The sequence below is a fragment of the Diorhabda sublineata genome, chromosome 11 (assembly GCF_026230105.1).
Source record: "Diorhabda sublineata isolate icDioSubl1.1 chromosome 11, icDioSubl1.1, whole genome shotgun sequence".
Taxonomy (NCBI): Eukaryota; Metazoa; Arthropoda; class Insecta; order Coleoptera; family Chrysomelidae; genus Diorhabda; species Diorhabda sublineata.
Window position 1 is genome coordinate 5042029 of NC_079484.1, and position 25552 is coordinate 5067580.

At 31.5% G+C, this 25552-nt stretch overlaps 1 protein-coding gene across 1 annotated transcript in view; it reads right to left on the minus strand.

Annotated features, from left to right (window-relative positions):
* The window catches only part of LOC130450215 (uncharacterized), a 323885-nt gene that overhangs the window by 102047 nt on the left and 196286 nt on the right, over nucleotides 1-25552 (minus strand). The window contains exon 2 of the mRNA XM_056788487.1: nucleotides 22180-22302. Within this exon, the coding sequence (XP_056644465.1) occupies nucleotides 22180-22302 (123 nt within the window). The remainder of the gene's footprint in view (nucleotides 1-22179; nucleotides 22303-25552) is intronic.

Sequence of the window (25552 nt, forward strand, 5' to 3'; positions counted from 1 at the left end):
GATTCCTCATAATTTACTATGAATCTATTTGATTAATTGCTTCTAAAACTCCCAGAATATCAAAGAATATCAACATTATTCTTTTCGGAAAAAATCCCAGTGAACGTTTTCAAACTGTCACACAATTTGAGAATGTGATTGTTGATTAGAATTTCTTTTAGATGTAGCATCAACTAAATTTATTGATTTGTATCCTGTAATGATCAGTAATCATAAAAACGCCCCTATTACATCATTTTAAGTAGAGAAGAGTTTTTCCATTCATACATTTTTATAACTAGATAAGAGGCAGAAACATTTAGTGGTTTAATGTTTTCATGAATAACAATTTGCTTTATGCAATATCATAAAAAATATAATAAATGCATGTTTAGGTTGAGTTTAGTACATACATATAAAAAATTAGAATATTTTCTTAGCATATTTTGTGTTTTTTTTCTATTTACATATTTGGATTTCCTTACTTATATTAATAGAGATTCCTGGGAACCAGTTCCGATTCTGATGCATTTTCATTTAATTTCTCTATATTATAAGAATAAAATGAATCATATAATGATTTTTTAATGACGTTGTGCTCAATTTATGGACAAAAAACTACAACTGCAATTAGTATTAAATGGCTCACGTAAGTGATTACGAAGTAAAAAACATATCTACGTTTTGTAAACGAGAATGATTGCTTGTCAAAAAATATATGTAGAATCTCATATTTTATCGCCTAACATCATCATTTTCATATTTTTACGATGTCGGATCTGACAATCATATTTTTAATGACATTTGACGCGACATCGTTAAAGTTGTCCCTACAGGGCGATACTCCAAATGCAAATACAGGGTGATGTCAAATGTTTGAAATGTTTTGTTGTAGTGTGTTACTCTTATGTGCAATTAGTGACATATATGGTACAAATCTAAGTGTAAAATGACAGTTGATAAAGAAGTATTAAGGGGAATATTCTTATGAAGATCCAAGTTTTTTCAATTACAAATAACCTATACAAGAGTTCCCTCTCGTTATATTTTGTTTATACTACTTTAGTATAATAATTTTTGATGATCTAAACTGTATACAAACTCACATTTATCAGAAAATACCGCAAAGAATAAAAAGTGTCACCTTCAATGTATTTCCTTGAATTATCGATTTAGTAAGTATTGTTAGAAAACGAGCTTGAAGAAAAAGACTTATTCGATTGCGGTTAAACCAATTTTCCTGACAGAATCAAAGAAGGTGTCCAGTTTGATTTAACTCAACCAGGAATGTAAACAAGAATTTAGCTGTTCAGTTGGAGATGTTCTCTTTTTATCGGGGTGAAATTGCATTACAGAAACAGCACTAAGAATTTATTTGTTAATAGATATTGGACTGCGACATAAGTGAGAAAAATAGTATTCTCTAATAAATTATTTCAATTCTCTGCTTTGATAGTATTTAATCAGAAAATGATAGACAGTATTGGAGTTGGCATCTACGAATTGAACAAGCTTCAGAAACAAAATGAGGATCATTCTGAATTGAAAGAAGTTCAAGCAGAATTATTTACTATAAAACAAGTTTCTGCACAAAAGATATACTAATCAAAGTTGTTGGTTGTGTAAAAAAAAGAAAACATAGAGAAAGAAGCTTAATCTTAGACTCTAGATCTGAAGAAAAAAATGTTAAGAAAACCGACCATTTGGATAATGGAAAAAAATGTTCAAATTCAATCATTATGATTGAACATCAAATTAATAATTGATTGGAAGGTTTTTTACTACAAATGCCGAATTGGGAGTGAAACAGAGCTGAACGTTCGAAAGTTATCAGCTGGAAAGATTTATTGTCATCTTTTGAACCGTTACAATCTAATTTACATGCATAAGGCAGTATAAAAGGATCTCCTTAAAGCGTTTTAAACGATTCTGACTCATAGACCAGGAGATTTGAGTGAATTTCATGATATGCAGACAATGATAACAAACTCAGTTATTTAAAAGATTTGATTCACTTGTAGAAAGCCTTTATCTAACGATTCACGAAAGTTGAAATAACTTTCTGAGCGTAAAATTTCGTACAAAAAGTATTTCTGAAGGAAATATCATTCTTTGGTTTGAGAAAAAAGTGGATTAAAAGCTCAAGCTGGCCTTGATTTGAAGATTGCCCAGGAACATGCGTCTTCAAGACACTTATTAAGCAAAATCAAAAATTACTTAAAATAAGCTCATTTAACTAACCTAACCAATTTCAGAAGATACTGTTTTAAAGAGAATAAACAAATGAGATAGATAATGATTATACAAGGTAAAATTTTACATCCTCAAACATCAAATTCATCATTTCACTTCAGGACTTCAGTGGTGTATCTAAATTTGAAGTCTGGTGATACACTGAGTAAAGTTATCGAAATATTTGGGGTATAAGTTTTCCCTAAAGAGAAGATTGAGTTGTCGGGATGTTGCATGGTCCGGGGCTGTATATCCTCACAAGGAGAACTGTCGAAGGCACTTTTAATGCTATGAAGCATGAGAGTATTCTACAAGAAGAAATTTAATCACTTAATGGTGGGTGAGTTGGAGATAATCATACTGAACATACTGTTTACTGCTAGCACTGTACCAACAATTACACTGTTCCACGACCGTTTCGATAATCAAGTTATCGTCTTCAGAGATCGAAAGTAGTTGGGGGTGGGGTGGTGTAGTGGTAGCTGTGATCAGTAAATTCAGTAGCTAAGACGATATCAGAATGAAAAACCTTCTGAACTTATATATATATATTATACCAAGGAATGTTGGCGTTGTGTGAATAGATGGTTCAATTAATATAAGTCGGAATTTATGATTATTGCAATCGATTCCGTAAACGGAAATATGCAAATTCCAATGCCTAGACTAGTCAAAGTTTGCTGAGAAATTTAGCTCTACCTCTTACTAATTCCTTTGGTGATATGTGGATTTCGAAGCGACATGGATGAAAATCTTCGTCGATAACCGAAAGATACACAAGAAAATCTTATTAGCATTTTATTTTTCATAGGATAATGAACAGAGAGGGTCTATTGCATCGACGTTCCATTTTACAGTTTTATATATGCATGAATCTTCAATTTCCGCCTCAAATGAAGTGCAAAAGATGCGTAGCTTTGACAAAGATATGATATCACTCAATAAGTCGTATGACTGACACACAGTTGGAGTCGTTGCCATTGTCAAATCCATATGACGTTTATGAAGTACCAACTTCCAAGAAACTATGTTTGAAATTTTATGACATTTCGATTAGTCAGAAAAAAATGACAACCATTTAAGTGAAGCTAATTTTGTTATTTCCAAAATGATAGATTCAAAACAATTTCATGCGTAATCTATCATTGCTTCTTGATGAAAAAAATTCAGTACAAACTCAGCAATGGCTTCAAAAGTGTTGTACGGCCTCAAGAAAAAGAACAATTTGTTAATGGTTTGCTAAATTTGAACATGGTCATGCAGACACTGATGATGTTGAATATTCTGATCGCCCAATTGAGGTGGTTACTCCAGAAAATCGTAAATTGAAATTGTGTGACATAGCTGAGACCGTAAAGATATCAAAAGGTAGTGTATTTACAATTATGCATGAACATTTCACCATGAGAAAGTTTTTTTTCGTAGTGTTGTTACAGTCGATCAAAAACAATAACGTGTTGATGAGTCAGAGCAGTGTTTGACCGTGTAACCACGTGATAAATCAGATTTTTACATCGATACGTCACAATGGATGAAGCATGGATCCATCACTTCATTCCAGAATCAAAACGATCATCAAATGTGTGGACTGAAGTCAGTAAACCACGTCTAAAGCGTCCAAAAACAAAATAGTCAGCTGAGAAAGTTATGGCTCCAGACTATATCCAAAAGGGAGAGACGAAATAGTAAATACTACATAAAGTTGTTGGAATTGTTCGAATGCGAAAATCAAGAACAACCGGCCTCATATGTCGAAGAAGAAACCATTGTTTCACCAAGACAACGCACCAGTTGATGGTAACGATGGTTAAATAGAGCGAATTACACTTCGAATTGCTTCCTCATCCACCATATAGTTCAGATCTAGCCTCTAGTGACTACTGGCTATTCGCTGGTCTCAAAAACATATTATTGAAATAATTGTACTGCTCTTGAAGGAGATCACATCGATGAATAAAATCAATTTTTGGCAAACAAAAATTATTTATCTCAGTTAATCACACGACTTATTGAGTGATGTTAAGTACGAAGAATTCTGAAAGTTTTCTGACTGGTTTTCCGTCGCTTAATATTTTATTCGTCTTGCTTTTACGTATCGTAATTGAAAAAGCACACGATAGCGTTATTAATTTGATCGATAATTCCATCTTGAGTTCTAGTGATTAAATAATAGGAAATAAAAGTTAATCGAATTCAGATTCTCGTGGCAGTAATTGCATAGAAGCGGGTCCCATTACTTGCTTCAGAAACTCCACAAGCATAAATCGTGTAACAAATAGCAGTGCATGTTTTGTTTGCAACGTACCTGATTGTATGTAAGCTAATTTAATTTCGAATGTTGGCCGAATGTATATTTGGATTATAATATTGATGTACACGTATATTTTGTTTTGATATTCATGGAACAAACCAGGAAACATCTTAACATTACATGGCGGCAATAATATTTATCATTGTTAGCTGTAGTTATGGGATCATATGTGAAAATATAATACCGGTGGACTACTGGATTGTATTTCCCTGATTAAACTTAACCTCAAATTTTTTCACTTTTGTATTCCGATTCAATATAGCCTTCGAGTTATGAAGCCCTATTCACTAATAAAACTTTTTGAAGACTAATTGCACTAATTACACCCATGGTCAATATATATCTAGGATTTAAATAATTATAAAATATGATTGTTATCCAGGATCAAGTTAATCACACTTATAACTATAAAAATAGTGTGATTGAGGATTCGAACACTCGGTCCGACAAATGCCGAAAGTGTCAGCAAATATCAAAGACAATTCAACATGTAATATTTACTTATAGTGTATTAGCTAATACCGACTATTTGTACCAACAATTTGCAATATCAGTCACCAGAAACTGGTCTTCTTAACATTTATGGGGATGGACCCAGAAGTACCTGGTCCGATCAAGGCGGTAGCTGCTTGAAACATACCACTGTAGGAGAAAGTACACAATATATATGTTTGGAATTTGAAGACGCCACGTTGTTTAGTATTTGTTTGGCAGCCATCAATAGTGAATTTGTAAACATGGTCATCGTTGTGGGATACAATAGTTTTATTTGAAAGAACTTAGCCTAACCATTATGGAACCTCGACTAGATTCTACTCTGGGTAAGACTGTTCCTTCGTTATCAACAGTAAAAATATTGGGTAGCAAAGTTTAAACGAGGCCGTACCAGCATTGCGGTGGTCGACCAAATGAGGTGACAACTCCAGAATTGTTGAAAAAATACATAAGCGGTACTGGATGATCGTCAACATAAACATAAGAACCATTAAAGTAATGGACTGAAAAGGTAGAATCGGATTCAAAGAAGGCAAGTACCGTTCCATCTGCAGGCGTGGGTTGATTGTCATTGACTATTGACAGGTGACAAATATTAGACCCGACATCGTGGTGGTGGATAGAAGAGTCAATTCAGTGGTTCTCGTCGACGTAATTATATCAAACATTAATAATATTATCAATAAACACTAGGAAATCAGTCAGGTAGATCAGATGTGGCACTGAGAAAATATGGAAATAGTCTCAGTCAAAAATACCTTCGCCGACATCCAGAAGGCTGCGATATTAGATATTTCACACACAGTGCGCATGTTCATTATGTGAATCGAGTCTAATGCTTTTGATAGTCTGTATCTGGGATTCGCGAATAATACCAGCGCTTAGCTAAGTAGTGCATAAGTACATGTTTTGTATGGAATGATTTCATTCATCTTCATCTATAATGAAGTGCTAAACTATGTATGGACGCAGAAAAAAGATGAACCTCTACCCCGATCTTTGTGACTACAATACAGTTTGTATGTTGATTCATTTCTTTTCCTCACATTTTTGCTTTTTCTTTCGCAATTTGCGTAGTATTGTATGAACCCATTTGATTTCTATGGCATATAAAGTATTGTTTTATTCATAGGATTGTAACTTTTTGAAGAAAAATTATGATCATTTACCGTTATTTTAGTTTCAATTATTTGTTCTGTTAGTTTTTATTTTCGTTACCATTCTCAAAGAAGTATGTAATAAAGCACATCCCACGTAATTTTCACAGTGTAATTTATCACCTTTCTTAAGATCAGAGTTAATACAACTTTTTAGCACTTTTGAGACATATCTCTTTTCTTCTATACTATATTCACGTATATAATTTAAACTTAAACTGGAAAAAGTTAGTTGTAATTTGAGCGTCTCTGATATATCGATCTAGATTTCATAATAATAAATTATTGGGGAAATTGCGAGAGGATCCCATTACAAGAAATATGGAAGACTTTTATACGTGGAAAATTACGACATAACGACAACGGGACCCAATTTTTCCACGTTGCCATAATTTTAGTTTTAGAGGAATCAATGACGTACCTTAAGGATATTCTAGTCGCTTTATGTTTGCCAGCAGACGCTATCAATTTTGATAAAAAATATAATATATTTAAAAATGAAATCAAAAACAATGTACAATAAACTAAAGGGAATATAATGAAATGTTCCGTTTTTATCAATACTTTTAATTGTAATAGTACGCCTTCTTGTGGAATATAATTTTACTGCTTATATCAAATCAAGTTTTGATAACACTATACAATCACAAAATTTGAAAAGAATCTTGTTCTAAAGTTGTAAAAAAAGGCTTACATAGAACGACTGTTGTATAAGGTACCACTTATACATTTTCTTACTCGACCTTAATAATACCCACTAATCACGGCATTGATTAATGAATTTATTAACCACCGCCGTCAGATTCTTTCTTGATTTCGCTATTTTGAAACAAAAAATCGGTTTTCATAATTTAAGCATGTAAAACACTACTAAATATTTCCAAAACTGTTCTATATACTTAAAAAATAATAATAAAATTGAAATTGCCAGAGCAGACTCGAACCCTAGACCTGCAGTTTGAATGCTGGGAGCATTAACACTGATTTATCAGCGACATTGAATGTGTTTATCGTATATCTCTTTCGTACCATGGGTTTAAGAACAATTTATGATTTTAAGTATCTCTAGAAACAATATAAGTTTGACTCAAACTTGTGGACATTATTTTTTGTGTGCGTATATTTCTTTATTTTTGATATTTTGTATTAAATTGTTTGTTAGAAAACAAAATAAAAAGGATATACCAGAAATTAGAGAAGTTGCCTCATTAAATTTATTTCCAGAAAAGTCAAGGAAAGTATATAATATGGCATATGAATTTTGGCAAAAGGAATTATTAATAACTATGAATAGATACGATACTCTTGCAACATTAGATATCCAAAATCAGTGAAACTACATGTAGTATTTTTAAATGAACAATGATATTTTGTATGAAGTATTTGTTAAAATAAAATTTGAGTAACAAAATTCTTCAGTAGTCGTGGATAAATTATATTAGTTTACTCGCGTATAATGAATTATTATTCTTCATTATACACTCGTCAATAGTATATAACTATTTTTGTCTTCAGGGTTATTAAGAAACTCTTAAATGCATTTTATTTTTGGTCAAAATATAGATTTTAATCGAAGTTTCTCATCAAGTTTTACAAAATTTTGTAATTTGGTAATAGCGTTGGTACTGGTATTTCTTCAGTTCCATTGTCAGAGTATTTGTTATTTATAAAAGGGGTTTCAGCGAGAGCTGGTAATAAAATTAGACTCTAGTAAATACTTACATCCCGCAGTTATTCTTGGATTTTCATTAATTCAATTCAATAATGGAAAAAGAAGCATCAGCAAATATTGCTTGTCTGTTGTTACTGATCCCATTAAAATCATGTGAGAGGTATGAAGAGCCGTATACTCCCAAATAAAGACTGATACTGCAGTTTGAGTAACCGTGCTTTTAGCAAAGTTTGTCGAAAAATCTGCTGTATTGAAGTTTCTATCAAGCTTATGATGTGGATATTCCGTGCTGGAATACATCCTTTTTATAGAAGAAATTGTAGATAATCCCAAACGTCCTAGATAAGAATAAATCATTGATAGTTTGATTTAATTCATGGTAATAATTTTCTATATTTGTGGTTGAATACAGGATATTTTTTTACTTGAATAAGATACACCGGCTTACATTTTAACCTCCCAAGGATCGTGAATTGACTTATAACTCAAAGGCACACCACTTTGATAATTGTTACAAGCATCCTTCGAAACAGTGTCAAAATGCATTGTTTCCAAGAATGAAAAATTTGCTTACTCCTAGCATTTAAGGATAATTTTTACGAAAAGTTTCGGAATCAAACTGCGGTCTATCCATCAAATCTTTGTGTACGTCTTACAACTGGAAGTAACATAGTTCGTATAAATGATATATTTTAAGGAATTACATGTTGACAAATAGAACTTAGTGAAGTTTTCATAGTTATGCAGTGTTTGAAGTTGTAGCTCTATACTGAGATCTTATGAAATTCTTAATAATAAAAATGAAGGCGAAGGTTACAAAGCAAAACAATATTTTCAATAAATGAAATTTTGTGGATACAAGGCTTGTGAGAATTGAGATATATATATTAAGAGCGATACAAGAGTGCTATATAAGTTTTGAGCTATGGAAACACTTTTAACGTGTCAATTCGCTTCGACTTTTGGTAATGAAGCTCTATCTTGAGCTACCATATTTCGTTGGTTCCCTAATTCAATCGTAGTCGGACTTTGCTGTTGTGCCAGAAAATATCGTCATGTGACATACCGTGAGATTGAGTCATACTTGACTGTCAAAAAGATCTGTTCAAAAGACTTCGAAACTAAAAAGGAATCGATTGTATGAGTCTTTGAAGACGAACCAAATCCAAGTTGTTCGTACACGAAGCATTTCGAAGGAAATTGTCGTCTGGTTTTTGGAAATAGCTGGACATTATTTATTTTTTTAAACCATCTTATATCCCAAGGGCCAATTAAAAGATAGGGAGAGATACATGAGAGTTAACAATTGAACAATGGTACATCTAAATAAAAAAATCAGGGAAACCAATCGCCGAAGACGAATCATTCTACACCACGACAATGCGAGTTCTCACACATTAGTTGAAATAAAAACGAACTTGAAACACTCTTTGTTTGATACCCAATAATTTCTTAATACAAAAGTGTATTCATCTGATAAAGCCATACCTAATTATGAATGTTTGTTTTTGTTTGTCCTTCTCAAAACTTGAGAAGCAACCCTCGTATAACAATCGATGATTATTAATAACTTAAGTTACTCAATTACTTATCGATTCATCGATTATTAAATACCAAATTGGTTACGATTATAATTTATAATTTTACTGTCTAAAGTCAATAAGATAAAATTTATTTCAATCAATATTTGAAAGTATATTCCCAACATGAAACTGTGAACGCCTAAAAAATGTCGTTGTATTTTGTTAATTCGAATTCATCCTATAGTGACAACTCAATCGAGTCCATTAAAGTCGAATGCAACATTTGAGCACGGAGCATCTCTCTATTTGACATCGGTCCCTTGGTCTCGAGCCTGATCACCCATAACGGAATTCGATTACTTCACCATAGGCTTCGGTTATGTTTGACCTACACGAACCGAACACGGTTTACTCAGTTGTCTATTGAATATATGTTGTTGTGTAGTTTGAGCATGAATTGTCCCTTTGATATCTCAGTTTAATGATATGTACAACTACGTACTATATATTTTATGCTGAATTATTCGTAAAAGGTAGAATGTAGAAGCACATCAATTTATCTGGAACACATAAATATCCCACGAGGAATTGAACAAAAATTATTCTACGATATTGAAATGAGGTTTACAAATGGAAAAATTGTTTGGCGTTTCTAATTACCTACTGCAAAAAACTTTTCGCTCAATTATCTTAAGATAGACCTTCAGAGTAGCGGAATAGCTATACATTAAGTTAAAAAAAAAATAATATAAATCACATGTGACTTTGTAAGAAAATAGCTGCTTACTTCAAATGTGTTGTACCACCTACTGTATAACTGTCAAAATTCAATATCTCAATTCAAATATATAAACAAAACTTTATGGGACAATGTGTATATTATAAAAAATTTGCCATTTGTTATTGGTTATAATCATTTTTAGACGAAAATCTGATTGGAGAATGTGATTTATTTCTTTTTATGCCCTGAAATGGAAAATTATGAAAACCTAGGAGCAAATTAACAGGAACTGCTGGAATTAACAAGAAATTGAGCTGTGGATTCAAAATACGAAATTACTAACTGGTAATCTCGATTACATTACTGGAGGCAGTGCTATTTCATGGATGTGAATCGTGTATCATTATTCTAGACATAAAACAAAGAAAATTGACTTTAAAAACGGACCAACTCAGATGGATTGAGACAGAGAGCCGATAAAAATGACGATTTTAGAGCTCAATTTCGTGAGAATGGATGAATACATATAGCTTTAAATTTTTTTCCATAGTATGCATCAAACATACAGAAAATGAATTGACAACGAAGATCGTGGTATAATATAATCCGGTAATTCTGGAATCCTTTGACAGAGTTTGTTGGAAGGTGGAAGGCTACAGAAAAGAGATAAAGTTCTTACGTACTGAGTAGTTGGCGTTAGTCAGCAATTTGAAGTTATAGTCCGGGCAAATTAGACTAAAAAATAAGAATGAATTTACCTAAATTCCCACCAAGCTGAAAATCGGTAAAATTATTTAAAGTATAATTAAAAATGAAATTTGACAGTTTTCCATCATTCCCGTGTATGGAAGAAATTTTGTTCATAGTCGAAGGTCAAAAAAAATAAAGTTTTTTGCGATTTTTAGTGAAACGGTAAGTTTCATCATAAAAATACTTCAGATAAAAATTATAGATCATAGAATTATCTACAAAAAAGGTGGAAATACTTTTTTCCTATAAGTCACTATTTCTGAGATATAATGATTCAAAAAGTTGTAAAAGTTGTGATCGTCGTTATATACATGATTACGCCACGTATGTACATAAAAACCAGGAAAAGTTCAACATCAATCGGAAATCAATTTATCAAAAGTTATCTACTTTTGCAAAGCGTCAAAATTATGTTCAATTTTTAAGCGCAATTTACTGGGGGGGGGAGGGGAATAACTAGATAAGATTTAGTCCAAATTCTGCAGTTTTTAAAAACAATAATTCAATTTGACAAGAAGTCATTACTAACCGCATTCGCTTTCTTCTTTCTAAGTACTTCTGAAAAAACTACCTGCTAAGATAAGTTTCGATATATATGTTTCGTTAAAAATACTGAAAGTGTTTAATATCGCACATGTTTAATTGGCTTGTCTTTCTCCAACCTCAGTTGCAACAAGAAGAAGAAAAAGAACAAGAAGAAGAACAAGAACAAGAAGAAGAACGATAAGATGAAGACTAAGAAGAAGAATTTGAGAGTTACTACTTGGACGATCAGATTTCACAACTTTTTTGAATTTAAATCACTTTAATCTTTTCAATCTGTGCTAATTTCCATTGCTTTGCAATAGTATCAAATTAATAATGATCACAACAGACCCGTGAAATAGTCTCACGAGGGAAACCACGTTAAAAACAACGCGCTAAGTAAACTACCTCATAGGTGGCGTGGAAACGTGTGCTTAGTATGAAGATTACAGCTTTTTGTTCATTATATCTCAGAAACAGGGGCTCGTAAGGAAAAAAGTATTTACACGTTTTTTGTAGATAATTTCATGATCTATAAATTTTGTTAAAAATATTTTTATGATATTTTTATTTTTTTGCTGAAAATCGCGATAAACTCATTTTTTTTAACTTTAACCTCGAATAAAATTTTGTTCATTCACGGGAATGATGAGGAACTTTTTTTTAATTACATTTCAAACAAATTTACTGATTTTCAGCTTGATCGGAATTTATGTAACTTCGAATGTCTAAATTGACCGGACTATTACTGCTTTTAGTGAGTCGCTAGACGGTGTTACTTAGGTTTGAGCAAAGTCCTCTAGATATTTATGTGAGTTTGATCAATAACATTGAGCATAAATTTAGTCTTATCACACATCAACAATGTATTGGACGAATGTGTATTACTTTATAGTCCAGAAGCCGATTTGTAATTTGATTGAAAGGAATAAGGAACAAATTAAAATCGAATAAACAATTTAAGATGAAAATATCAGAAAATGTGAATTTTTTTAGTGAACTTCGTAATAAATTTGCTCTAGTTTATTTTTACTCTCTATGCTCTGTCTTGGAATGATTTCTGTAACTTTCCTCTCTTATTAGTCTAATTACCCAGCTTTCGTCGAGAAAGGAATTTAGAGTTCGTTAATTTCTTTTCTTTTAGATAGTTTCTTGAGAGGGTTGCTCACTAAAGGTAACTTTATTAAGAATGTCTGTGCACAATTTCACTCCATTTTAATATTTTTTAGTCTCAGGTAAGATACGAAACGTAATATAACTAGTTTTAATAATTCTTACATTAAGTAAATTCTAGTTTGTTGCTAAAAATTTTTTTGTATTTGTTACGGAGAATATTTTAATCAATAAATAATCAGTATCACTTCAATTCGAGTATATGGGTGGTAAGTTGATTCAAAATCCGATGTCAAATGCAATCGATACTTTTTTGATAATTTCCACGTAAAATAAAATATTTTATACTTCAGATTTTACCATTTTTTTTTCAAATGGAACGTTAAATTTTTAGCAGGATAAATTTTCATTCACCAATGCGGAAAATGTCTCAAGATTATGGTCCTTATCGTGAAGATCCCTTATTCGAGTATTTCCTTCAAAATTTACTTTGGAAATTACGATAATCTAATTTTCAACATGAAGAAATGGTCTCAGTTTATAATTTCTCAAGTTCTACGACCCTTAACTTGTGGAAAAATATTAATATGAAAAGTTTTAACCAAGACACGTAAAATTAGCCAGAACGGTTTCATTACGTTTTTTTCTTTAAACAATTTCACTCTATTAAATTTATATAATAATAAATAACACTCCATAGAATAGGTTTGCAGGCTTAGTTAGTCCTTTTTGTCATTTTTATCTGTTATATCTACATACAGGATAAGAAAAACGTTAACATCAAAATCCATTACTCCAATTTAAGTTTCTAGTTAGCTCCCGAAGGGGAGAAATTTTCAGAAAAATTATTGGGATACTAAACTAAATAGTAACAGAAGATTTATGTAACGAAAAGAGTTGAAATAGGTAACTGAAAGTAGGAAGTGCACCATATTTTAGAAAATACTACAAATGAAAAATACAAGACAAAAAATAAGAATATTTAAAGCGTGAATTCATCAGTTATATATTTGTGAAGAAAACAAACAAATTCAAGCGCCAACAGCCAGTGAAACTATTGCTGTGTGTTACTAGAAATTATTTTATTGATATTTTGATAACCGATTGTGTTTCTCTACTAAAACAGTTTGGATATCTTTAGCCTTTGAATTCCAGTGCTTATAAAATTAGCGTGTACGGAGATGTATTGATATCTAGTTAGCCTAGACCAGTTTTATGCATAAACAAAATATTGCGTTACCATATATTACAATAAATTATTAGAAGTGTCAGTGTAAAGTTTGACGTCAAAAAAGTAAACCAGAGTTACGCAATAAATTAAAAGGAAAAAGATGTTCACCGAAATTGTGAGAATCAAGCCATCATCAAGTACCTGTTGTATTTAAAAGGGTTAAGAGGTAAGCAGATTTACGAAGATATGCTTAATACCCTTGGTGATCAATGTCCTTAATATGCGACCGTGAAAAATTGGACTGCAAGCTACAAAAGAGGTAAATTTTCCATTGAAGATGATGACCGATCGGGAAGGCCAGTTTCTGTGTCAGTCCCCGAAAATATCGATGCAGTTTATGACATGATTTTATCAGACCGTCGAATTGGGCTAAAACGAATACTGAAGCACTGAATATTTCAAACGAACGCGTTCATCATATAGTTCACGTCAATTTGGACGTGAGAAAAATTGCTGCAAAATGGATCCCCAAATTTTTGAATCGTGGAAAATGATCGCGAAAAATTGTGGAATGAAGACGACAATTTTTTGAAAAAAAGGCAACTAATTGAAGGATTTGTTATTGCTAGAAAGTATTGGCGGAGAGAAACAGGAAGACGGTTTCAGTCTAGGAATCATACGCTTAGCTATATCTGCTTAGCACAATAGGAAATCACAGTGAATAAAGTAAACGAAGTATTCGAGTAATGGTTTCTGAATGTTTATTAACAGGTTTTCAAGTAATAAACAAAATGAAATGGTTTATAGTATCTCATACAAAAAGTGGATTTTTGGAAACACGATCTTTGTATCAACGAAAACAATGATGTGGACATGAACCTAGATCTCTGTGGATTGTGCTTCAAGTCCGTCTTGCAGCTTGTGGAAGACCTTCACCTCGTTTCTCTTTTCTTAAGACAGCGTCGTCGACGTAGCATAATATATTTATTGATCTTTGTCCCATCTTGTATCCTCCAGAAACTTTTTTTACGTTATTAATTATTTTATCCATAATCAAATCGAACAAGAATGGGTTCAGACTGTTTCTCGTGGAACTCTCGTTAGTGTTGGAGCTTGTTCGGTAAACCCCTGCTGAGTTTTGATCTGTGTTTTGTTGAGCTCTCCTATTTTTTATCCAATTTACGGGTGCCATGTTTTCTAGGAGTATATTAATTATTGAACTCTATCAAATGGTTTTCTGGGATCGACAAAAGAAAGATACATTGGTTTGAGGATGAAAATTGCGTCTATTCTCGATGTATTTTTTCTAAAACCTTGTTGTTCTTTCCTTATAATTATTTTATTCATTACTTTTTTTGGTTGGCAGTTTAATCACGCTATTTAGCAAATATATTGTTTGCTGGATCCTTTTTTTCCTTTTTTGTATTTTGGGATTGTGGGAGATCATTCAATTGATCTTCGCTTTAAATGTCACAAATTTATCACAAATATTTGTGAAATATTCAATAAAGCAATGATAAATAATATATAATGAAACCAATATCTTGAATTACATATCTTATACAGTTAGAAATATATAATTTAGATAACTTGGAATCGAATGTTTCCATTTTTAGTTTATTAGGTTATGAATCATTCAGTTCATTTGAATTATGGGATGGAATGGAGATTCTGTAGTATTGATACTTCTAGTTATAAATCTACCAATTTTTACGGAACATTATAAATAATGAGTAGAACAGTATAAATAGAATACATAGAACATAAGGTATATATACTTACATTGAGCACTTCACTGTAAAGCTAACTCAAAAATTGCGATTGCAATTTAAATTGCAGATTCTCACTCAAGATAGCTTCAGCGTTTCCGCAAACATCATTATTTCACAGTTGATATTTCAATAATATTCAAGTTTGCAAAATTTTTATGGAACGAGAATCGTTCATGTTAACGATGGCACTCAACCCAGTTTCTATAGAAAATTTCATATTTGTCATTTTTGAGGTACTGCGATTTTAACTAGTGAAGAAAATATAGTTAATCTTTATAAACAAAAACTAGTAACTAAAGTGCGGAATGTGGTAAATGAATATGAATGGGAAGATTTCTGAGCCTCATAATAATAAGCAAATCAATTTTTTCTTGTACAGATCGAAAAATATACTTCTAATATTTCAAGAAGTATGAAGCATCAGTTTTCTTTGTTATTACTATAATTATGATATTTCATGAAACATTGTCCTAAATAGAATTCATACGAAGGATGAGTTACAGTACAGTATTGGTAATCACAAAAATTAATTACATTTTCTGCCAGTATGTACAAGTTTTCCTTCTTTAATGTGGAAAAACTTGGAAAAACCATGCAGCGTTGGACACGTTTATTCCACTCAGATATTGGGATAGTCTTCAGTCGTTTACAACCACCTGATTGTTTTCTTATGTCCCAAAAAACTTCTCTTCAGATGGGTTCACAATTTGAGCAATAAGAAAAGATAGGAGGACTCACTTCAGGTGGAAAAGGAGATTTAGTAAAAAAATCTTCAATTTAGCTAAAAGATGATTTATTGTAATTGTACAGATCTTTTTCATTCCTAGTACGTCAATTAAAATATTATGTTGACTCAAATTCAACTATTCTTATCGTTAATTGACATTTCCATCAGTCCTTGCAACGTTGGTTGTTGGTTCATTTTTCCATTGACCATCACACTTCTGAAAATGTCTTAAACTACTGAAACATCCGTTCTCTTACCGAAATAATTCACAGGTTTGCTAAGATGCCCAGTTTCAGTCAAAAAGAAGGTTTCGTAATCAAAGAAATGTTTAGTTTAGTCAAAAACTGGTTTATTACACTTGTAAGGACCTCTTTATTGATAAAAATTATTATATTGACTCAAATTGAAGTTTTCTTATCGTTATTTGACATTTCCATAAGTCCTTGCAATGTTAGTGGTTGGTTCATCTTTCCATTGACTATCACACTTCTGAAAAAGTCTTAAACTACTGGAACATCCGTTCTCTTACCGAAATAATTCACAGGATCGCTGATATGCCCAGTTTGAGTCAAAAAGGAGGTTTCCTAATCAAAGAAATGTTTAGTTTAGCCAAAAACTGGTTTATTACACTTGTAAGGACCTCTTTATTGATAAAAAATATTATATTGAGTCGAATTCAAGTCTTCTTCTCGTTAATTGACATTTCCATCAGTCCTTGCAATGTTGGTGGTTGGTTCATCTTTCCTATGGCTATCACACTTTTGAAAATGTTTTGAACTACTAGAACATCCGTTCTCTTACCGAAATAATTCACAGGATTGCTGAGATGCCCAGTTTGAGTCAAAAAGGAGGTTTCGTAATCAAAGAAATGTTTAGTTTAGCCAAAAACTGGTTTATTACACTTGTAAGGACCCCTTTATTGATAAAAATTATTATATTGACTCAAATTGAAGTTTTCTTATCGTTAATTGACATTTCCATAAGTCCTTGCAATGTTGGTGGTTGGTTCATCTTTCCTTTGCCTATCACACTTTTGAAAATGTTTTGAACTACTAGAACATCCGTTCTCTTACCGAAATAATTCACAGGATTGCTGAGATGCCCAGTTTGAGTCAAAAAGGAGGTTTCGTAATCAAAGAAATGTTTAGTTTAGCCAAAAACTGGTTTATTACACTTGTAAGGACCTCTTTATTGATAAAAAATATTATATTGACTCAAATTCAACTGTTCTTATCGTTAATTGACTTTTCCATCAGTCCTTGCAATGTTGGTGGTTGGTTCATCTTTCCTTTGCCTATCACACTTTTGAAAATGTTTTGAACTACTAGAACATCCGTTCTCTTACCGAAATAATTCACAGGATTGCTGAGATGCCCAGTTTGAGTCAAAAAGGAGGTTTCGTAATCAAAGAAATGTTTAGTTTAGCCAAAAACTGGTTTATTACACTTGTAAGGACCTCTTTATTGATAAAAAATATTATATTGACTCAAATTCAACTGTTCTTATCGTTAATTGACTTTTCCATCAGTCCTTGCAATGTTGGTGGTTGGTTCATCTTTCCTTTGACTATCACACTTTTGAAAATGTCTTAAATTACTGAAACATCCGTTCTCTTACCGAAATAATTCACAGGTTTGCTAAGATGCCCAGTTTCAGTCAAAAAGAAGGTTTCGTAATCAAAGAAATGTTTAGTTTAGACAAAAACTGGTTTATTACACTTGTAAGGACCTCTTTATTGATAAAAATTATTATATTGACTCAAATTGAAGTTTTCTTATCGTTAATTGACATTTCCATAAGTCCTTGCAACGTTGGTTGTTGGTTCATTTTTCCATTGACCATCACACTTCTGAAAATGTCTTAAACTACTGAAACATCCGTTCTCTTACCGAAATAATTCACAGGTTTGCTAAGATGCCCAGTTTCAGTCAAAAAGAAGGTTTCGTAATCAAAGAAATGTTTAGTTTAGTCAAAAACTGGTTTATTACACTTGTAAGGACCTCTTTATTGATAAAAATTATTATATTGACTCAAATTCAACTGTTCTTATCGTTAATTGACATTTCCATCAGTTCTTGCAATATTGCTGGTTGGTTCATCTTTCCTTTGGGTAACAATGGGTAAGATTGCTGAGGTGCTCAGTTTGAGGCAAAAACTGATAGCGTACGTTTGCTCTAAATTAACGTCACTCACCCAATAGCACTGACTAGGTGCAATCTTGCGAATCCGAAACGAAATTTTGAAGTTCGAATTTTATTCACTTTAAGTAATCAAATAGATTTAAATTCTACACACTTGTCAAGGATCAATGAAAATACAATAATTTAATAATTTTACCGTGAACAGCAACAAAACTTTCATTCCCGTTGAAAAAAACTCGGTGGCTGTATATAATTATGATTAAAAAATATTGACAATCTGTACCTTACTTCAACCGATATTTCCATACCAGATTATAATTAATGTTTTAATTACGATATCGAAAATTTTAGATCGCTGTAATTACTTAGGAAGTAATTTGTTCAAAGATAATTTACACTATAAACATTGGCGTGTACTTCATAGTTATGATCTAATAACATCAGGTATCTAATGAAAAACTGTATGGGCGACTTGTAGATTTATGATGCTGAAATATGAACTGATGATAATGACTATAAAAAGAAAATCTTGTAATCATTCTGATTAGATATAATAAATTTTCGGGTTTTCGAATCATTTATACATTTTTAGAGTTTACTCATAACCTACGTTCCTACCAATTTCGAACTCCTTTCTATTATATAACAAAGTGGTTTTTTATCGTTATAATTGATATTAAATTTGTAAAAATATGATATTGAATAGTAGTGATGTTCAGAACACCAAATAATTAAATTAGAAGATGCTGATACAAGATTGAGAAACAAGAGAAATGTGGAACGAGATGGAAAATGTGGTATAAAAAAAAAGGAAATTGGCAAAATTCTCCGTAAATCGTTTTTCGCCAAAAAAACTTTCCTCCTGTGGACATTCATTGCAACATGTGCGTACATTATGCAGAGAATTTAAAGACGCACTTACAGATTTGGATGGAATACATCCCCCTTACAGCCCAGACTCGGCCCCTAGTGATGACTATCTTCCCGGAACTAGAGAAAAATTTGGGAAGAACGCATTTCACAATCACAAAAAGATGGTAAGTAGCATGCCAAAATCTATTGAAAAATATCCAAAAATAGAGGAAAGTCAAAAATGTCTTATTCTTGGAAACCTTATCTTATGGTCAAACTTCGTAAATTTCTCCGTGTAGATGAGAAAATTTTGGAAAAATCAATTTAGGTTTAATAATTCCACGGTTGACATATACCTACATTTTGTTTTATTTAATATTTAAGTGAGAAATACTCAAAAATTTACGAAAATCATATAAAATAATCATTTTAGATACATTCTGCACTCAAAATCTGAATTTCCACATTACTAAGCAACAACAGACAGCAACTTCTTCAGGTGTGGATAGATTTTAGAAATCAGAGTGTAAAAATATACTTTTTTGTTTGAAGAAATATAAGTTTAGTTGCCCCTGATGGAATATCAAAAAAATAAGATGAATAAAGTCTTATAATAGTTTCAATAATTTTTGAGATTCCTTTTTGTATAATTGCCCATAATTTGCCCTTAGCTGGTAGGGTGCAGTTTTATGATTATATTTTTAAATTTTTCAATGTTTAAGACGGTTAGTTTGGAATCTATTTCTTGAATAGTGACTTCCAATATCTACCAAGTTGGGTTTTATAGCTGATTTTCAAGCACCTCCAACCCAAAATAAAGTTTTCTATTTTCTCTATTTATAATTCTGCTATTATCTTTTGCACCGCCTTCCAACATAAGACGTCGTTTCTATATCAAGACAGCGGCAGAGCATATGCTCGATCGTCTCTTCTTATCCGTTATACTCATAACAACAGTTGTCCGTTGTGTCTCCCCATTTCTGTGCCAAGAATGCAATGCCCATTGATCGCCCATTATTGATTCTTAGCCAAATCGCTTTTGATTTACTTATGTTTGATCATAGGTCTTAATGCTTGACTCTGATTCCTGGATCAATTGCATCTTCTAGCAATTCCATCGGTAGTAGCACTGTTGCTGTCTCTTCGGCATCCTCTTCCTTCGTTCTACCTTAAGCAAGGCTATCCACCCCATAGCTTCCTTCCTAGTACCCAGGTAGCCAGCAGATGCTTACTCTGGTGTCACGAATCCGACTACTCATTATCACTTTTGGTTTCATCATTTTCTACACCATTGTTTTTAAGGCTGCCTGGCTGTCTGAGTAAATTGCTGCTTCTATTTGATTCACCATTCCCTTATCACTATGGCAGCCTTCTCCATTGCGTAAAATTTCGGTTCAAGGAGATTCCATCCAATCTATTGTTAATACGACTTTTGGAAGTGAAAATACGTCGACATCTGTTCCATATTTTGATACTGTGGAAATTGAAATTAAATTATCCTTTATGATGGATTTTTCATCTCATTCTTCTCTTGTATGAATGTTTATTGTTATCCTTTTCTTGAAGTTCGTTTGGTATCATAACCTCAATCGAATAAATTTCCCCTTCGATATATTCTCTAAAGTAAAATCCTCTTATGTTTGTTTTAATTTTTCACGTATCTCGCACTAATGCTATACCCCGGGTATCATTTTACTTGCATGAAAATTTTCTCAAGAATATTCAGTGCAGCCTTTCCCCCGAAGCATAACTCTGTAACTCCGATGTGGACCGTTAAGCACTACTTGCAATGCAAAAGACATCAGCTAACTTAATGAATGGTATTTCTTATTCCTAACGGGCACACAGTAATCACCCGAAAACATGGTAAAGAATCTTTTTTATTTTTTCATTAAAACATCCTGGTCTCAATTAACAAAAAACTGGTTGAGAAAAAATTTAATGCTCTCGTGGAAACTTTTCATTTCATGCTCATATCATGAATGTGATATACAAATCTTCTATTCAATGATATAAAGAAAATTAAAAAAAAATGATTCATTTTGACTTTTGAATAAGGAATAATAGAAATAATTCACTAAAATTCCATCAATGATAGATTGAAGATTATGGGCATAATTTCAAAATCATTCATAATCTTACAAGGTTTTCCAGAATTATTTGCCATATCTAAGTTACATTTTTTAAATGTTTCATTGCATATTTGGAATCAGCTTGACAATAACAAGTTCAATACCCTGTACAATATAATAAAAATTCAAGAGTGAAGACTGTTGCAGCCAAAGCATCCGAATAGTTGTAAAAATTCTGCAAATTATTTATTTCGTCGATATTCATTGAATCTGATAGGAAGCGAATGAAAATGAAACTTTCATGTTTTTTTTTCAATGAATCATCTTGTAATTTTTGTGAGTATCCGAAAATACTATCAAGATATTTCTCTTTTTATCAAACATATCCTATAACTGCAATTAGTTTAAAATATTTTAAGCTAAATTAGAAGATACTCAAAATCAATATATATCATCACAAAAAAACATGTAAAAAGGTCTAGAAAGTGAAAAACTGAAGAAAATGCTATATATATATAGTTTTCTCTGTGGGATTGTGGTAAAATTAAATACCGAAGTGTACTGACTCTAATATATTTTCGAGCTCTCGAATACTTATGTATTCATCGTCTGGGATTGAAATTATGGTCAAGTTCAATAAAAGAAATATGTAAAAAATTATATTATTGTTATAAAATATGCATAGAAATATAACAATAATATACTTTTATACTTATATATTTACTTGGTCATAATTTCCGTCACAGCCTATGAATACGTAAGTTCATATAAGCTCGGAAATACATAAGAGTTAGTACACTTCGGTGTTTGACTTCCCGCTAACTAGTTTATGAGCTTTCTTTATTCCAAATTTTGGAATACGTTTTTATGATCAAAACACAATGTAAAAATATGTATAAGAATGCTTAGAACTTGTTATAAATACTAGAAATATTCTGAACACGAATAAATAACAATTTCACTCACCAACTTCCGGACCGCAAACTCTTGGTATAATTTCTAAGATGGCGGAACAAGAAGCATCTTCGAAGCAGAATTGTCTAGCTAGAAGACAATTCAATATGGCTACTGTAGTTTTTGTATTAGGCCCTGGAATAAAAAATATTATTTATTATAAATATATTTCATAATTTCATTTATGGATACAGGATATAACTCTCTTATTTATATAACTTTTCTGTTGCTATAATTATTACATTTTGGTTTTATTTCATCACGTCACGTTTATTTATGTTCTACTTGTTTATTTTCTTCCTTTTCCAATCAACCTAATCACGCGATTTTCATTGTATTTGTTATTGACCACTACGTATGACTAGAATTCATCAAAACTTTTTTCTACGTTTCTTTAATTGCCGCGTTGATTACCTTTATCCATTTCATATGACATGAGTTGTAATAACAATCAAGAACCGGTTAGAAACCAACAGTTTTACAAGTTTTTTTTTTTAGTTTTATAGTTAAAAATTTCATTCTTTTCGAACAAGTCGCTTTCATTTATCAATTTGTGACAAACCTTTAGATTGTTGAATACTCGGTTCTGGTCCTACGAAAGTTTTGGTCTTGTGTTCAAATTTTGAACTACTCAGTCTTATTTTGGTCTTACAGACCTAGAATGTAACACCGCAATAACAATATTTAGAAGATACCTTGTAGAAATTTTTTAAGGCCACGAGGTGACTATTTTCAAAAATGGTTATGGTTAATGCTCTGTCGGATGTTTTTAATATTTTATGCTTCCATCTCGTTGTTTTCCTCTTTATATACCTTTAAAAATTTGTTTGATTTATTTTTTTTTGTTGTTATTTTGAAGTCACATTCCTCGGACTAAAAGTCAAATTCACGTTTCTATTTTTAGTACGCTCTTGTAGGGTAAAATGTTTTATAAAAATTGATCTAATTTGACTTTTTATAACCAAAAAGATGGTGTTGGAAAAACTCAATTCCGTATATTTTTTTAGCTACTACATTTTCTCAACACAAAAGTTTCATTCCACTTCAATGGTTGAAAATATCGTGGAGAAATAGAAGAGTAAAAAGTCAACGTCTCAAAATTTTATCACTCCCAATATATTTTACACGTTCTCGTTGTGTTCTCGTAGCTTCAGATAAATTCATAAACAAACCAAGTCCATATTTCAAAATTTTTTTAGTTCAACAATAAAGCATCTTTCTGAGAATCAGTAGTTTATTTTATACAACAGAAAAATTTATATCGTTAATGAAGTTATTACTATAAATCTACGTAGCCAAGATATAAAACTTGATAAATAAAAAGTCGAAGTTAGTAATTGTTGCTTTCTTATTAATTATATTCATAATTTTTAACAAAAATAATGAGTTATAATATATATATATATATATATATATATATATATATATATATATATATATATATATATATATAATATAATTGTTTTAGAGCTTGCGGCCCATACAAGGGGTGATTCAATTTTTAAGGGGGGCATTTCTAAAATTGATTCGACCCTTTCGCTCTTTAAATGCAATGCTATATTCCAGTGCCAAATTTAATAATTAGGTAAAATTACAAACTGGTCAAATAAACTCTTCTACTGCAGATAAAAGGCTCTGCGGGAAACCCCGGACTTCTCCATATTTCATAGTTACTAAATATATTAAATCGAAAAGCAAATAAAACTCTTTTCGATGCAAAAACGATGATATTTTTTTTATTACCTTCAAAGAGTCCAGCAGTATTTTGGCTCCAAAAATGTGAAGTGACTCATATCATTATCAATCATTTGAATATTCTATCTTTTGGTTTAAAAGAAATCGAATACATCAATTCAATATAAGGGCTGTACCCCTTTATGTTAAGTTTCGAGACTGAAGCTAACCAACTTAAAACCTAATATAACAAGTACTTAGTGATTTTTTTTAAAACCTATTTCAAGTTTATAAATTTCGTATGTGTGTTAGATAGGAGGAGCTTAAGAAGAATCTTAAGCACAAAAGCGAGACACTAGCTTAGATAGAAATATCTGACAACAATACTAATACAAAACATAACAACCGGCATATCACAAAATTTCTAAACAACAGAATCAAAACTCTTCTGTAGCTTCTTGTGTATAAATTATATTCTGATTTTGATCATTGAGATAAGATTTTCTACATATTCACACATCTGTTTCACCGCTGGTTGAAGACAGTTCATAATAATTTCAGTTACTTTGGAAAGGTCAAACAAAAACATTGAGAATATAGATAATTCAAGCCCGACTGTCCATTTGAACGGCCATCAATTATAGATGAACCAATTAAATAGTGGTTTCCAGTTATCTCAAAGCAAATATTGACTATATATTTTTTCTGACGTCCGTCTCAATTGAGCCCGTGGTTTTACAAATACGAATTTGGAGTCCTAATTTATTATTTGTTATTATTCTTTGAATCACAAGACTACAAATATATATCCATTAGAAATTAGATTAGTAGATTAATCATTTTGTCGATATTGATATTAATCTAATATCTAATGTTTCGATCTTATTGGAACTCTTCAGAACTTTCTAATAACCTCTAGTTGTGCATTCCCTGGTGCATCCAATTTAGAACCGTTAGTCACGAATTTAGAGCTGTAATCGCCGATAATATGAAACAACCTCCTCTCTGATATTTGATATTTATATGAAAGATAGCAAAGAAATTAATTGTTTTCTCTTCCAACGAATGACTGACCAAGTTTTTCGGTTATTAACCTCAAAAATTACATCAGAGAAGAAGTTGTAATGAGTAGTTTCCATCTCTAAGATTACGAGATTTTGTAAAAATATGTACGTGAAGATAAAATTTGAGTTGACTCAAACGAGCTGATTCTATATTTCTACTAATAAATTTTCTATATGAATTTCTTATTTTATTATGAATTTTTTACTGTTTTCGCAGAATATTCACACGAATGTTTCCAGTTGATGATTGGTCTAGACTTCTTATCTTCTGCTTCTTTACTAAGTCCAAACTTATCAATAAGGTCTTTAATATGCATCATTTTCCAGTCACTTAACCATTCTTGAATCCGTTGCACTAATCATTCAATCTTGATTATGAAGAGGTAGCTTCCTCAAACAGGGCAAGTAGTCAGCTGTAAATTATATACTACAGTTGCTCGGATTAGCTTTCTCAAACATTCCTTTCCCTTTTTCTCCCTTAAAACCCATAAAATATATTATTTGCTCAAAATAAGAAAAAATATTTTCATCATAATTCAATGAATTCCATTTTCAATGGTAGCGAAACTATTTTCTTAAGAAACATAGATACTATAAATTTATATTGAGTGATTGGTGTGTTAATTTATGATCAAGTATGCAATTTA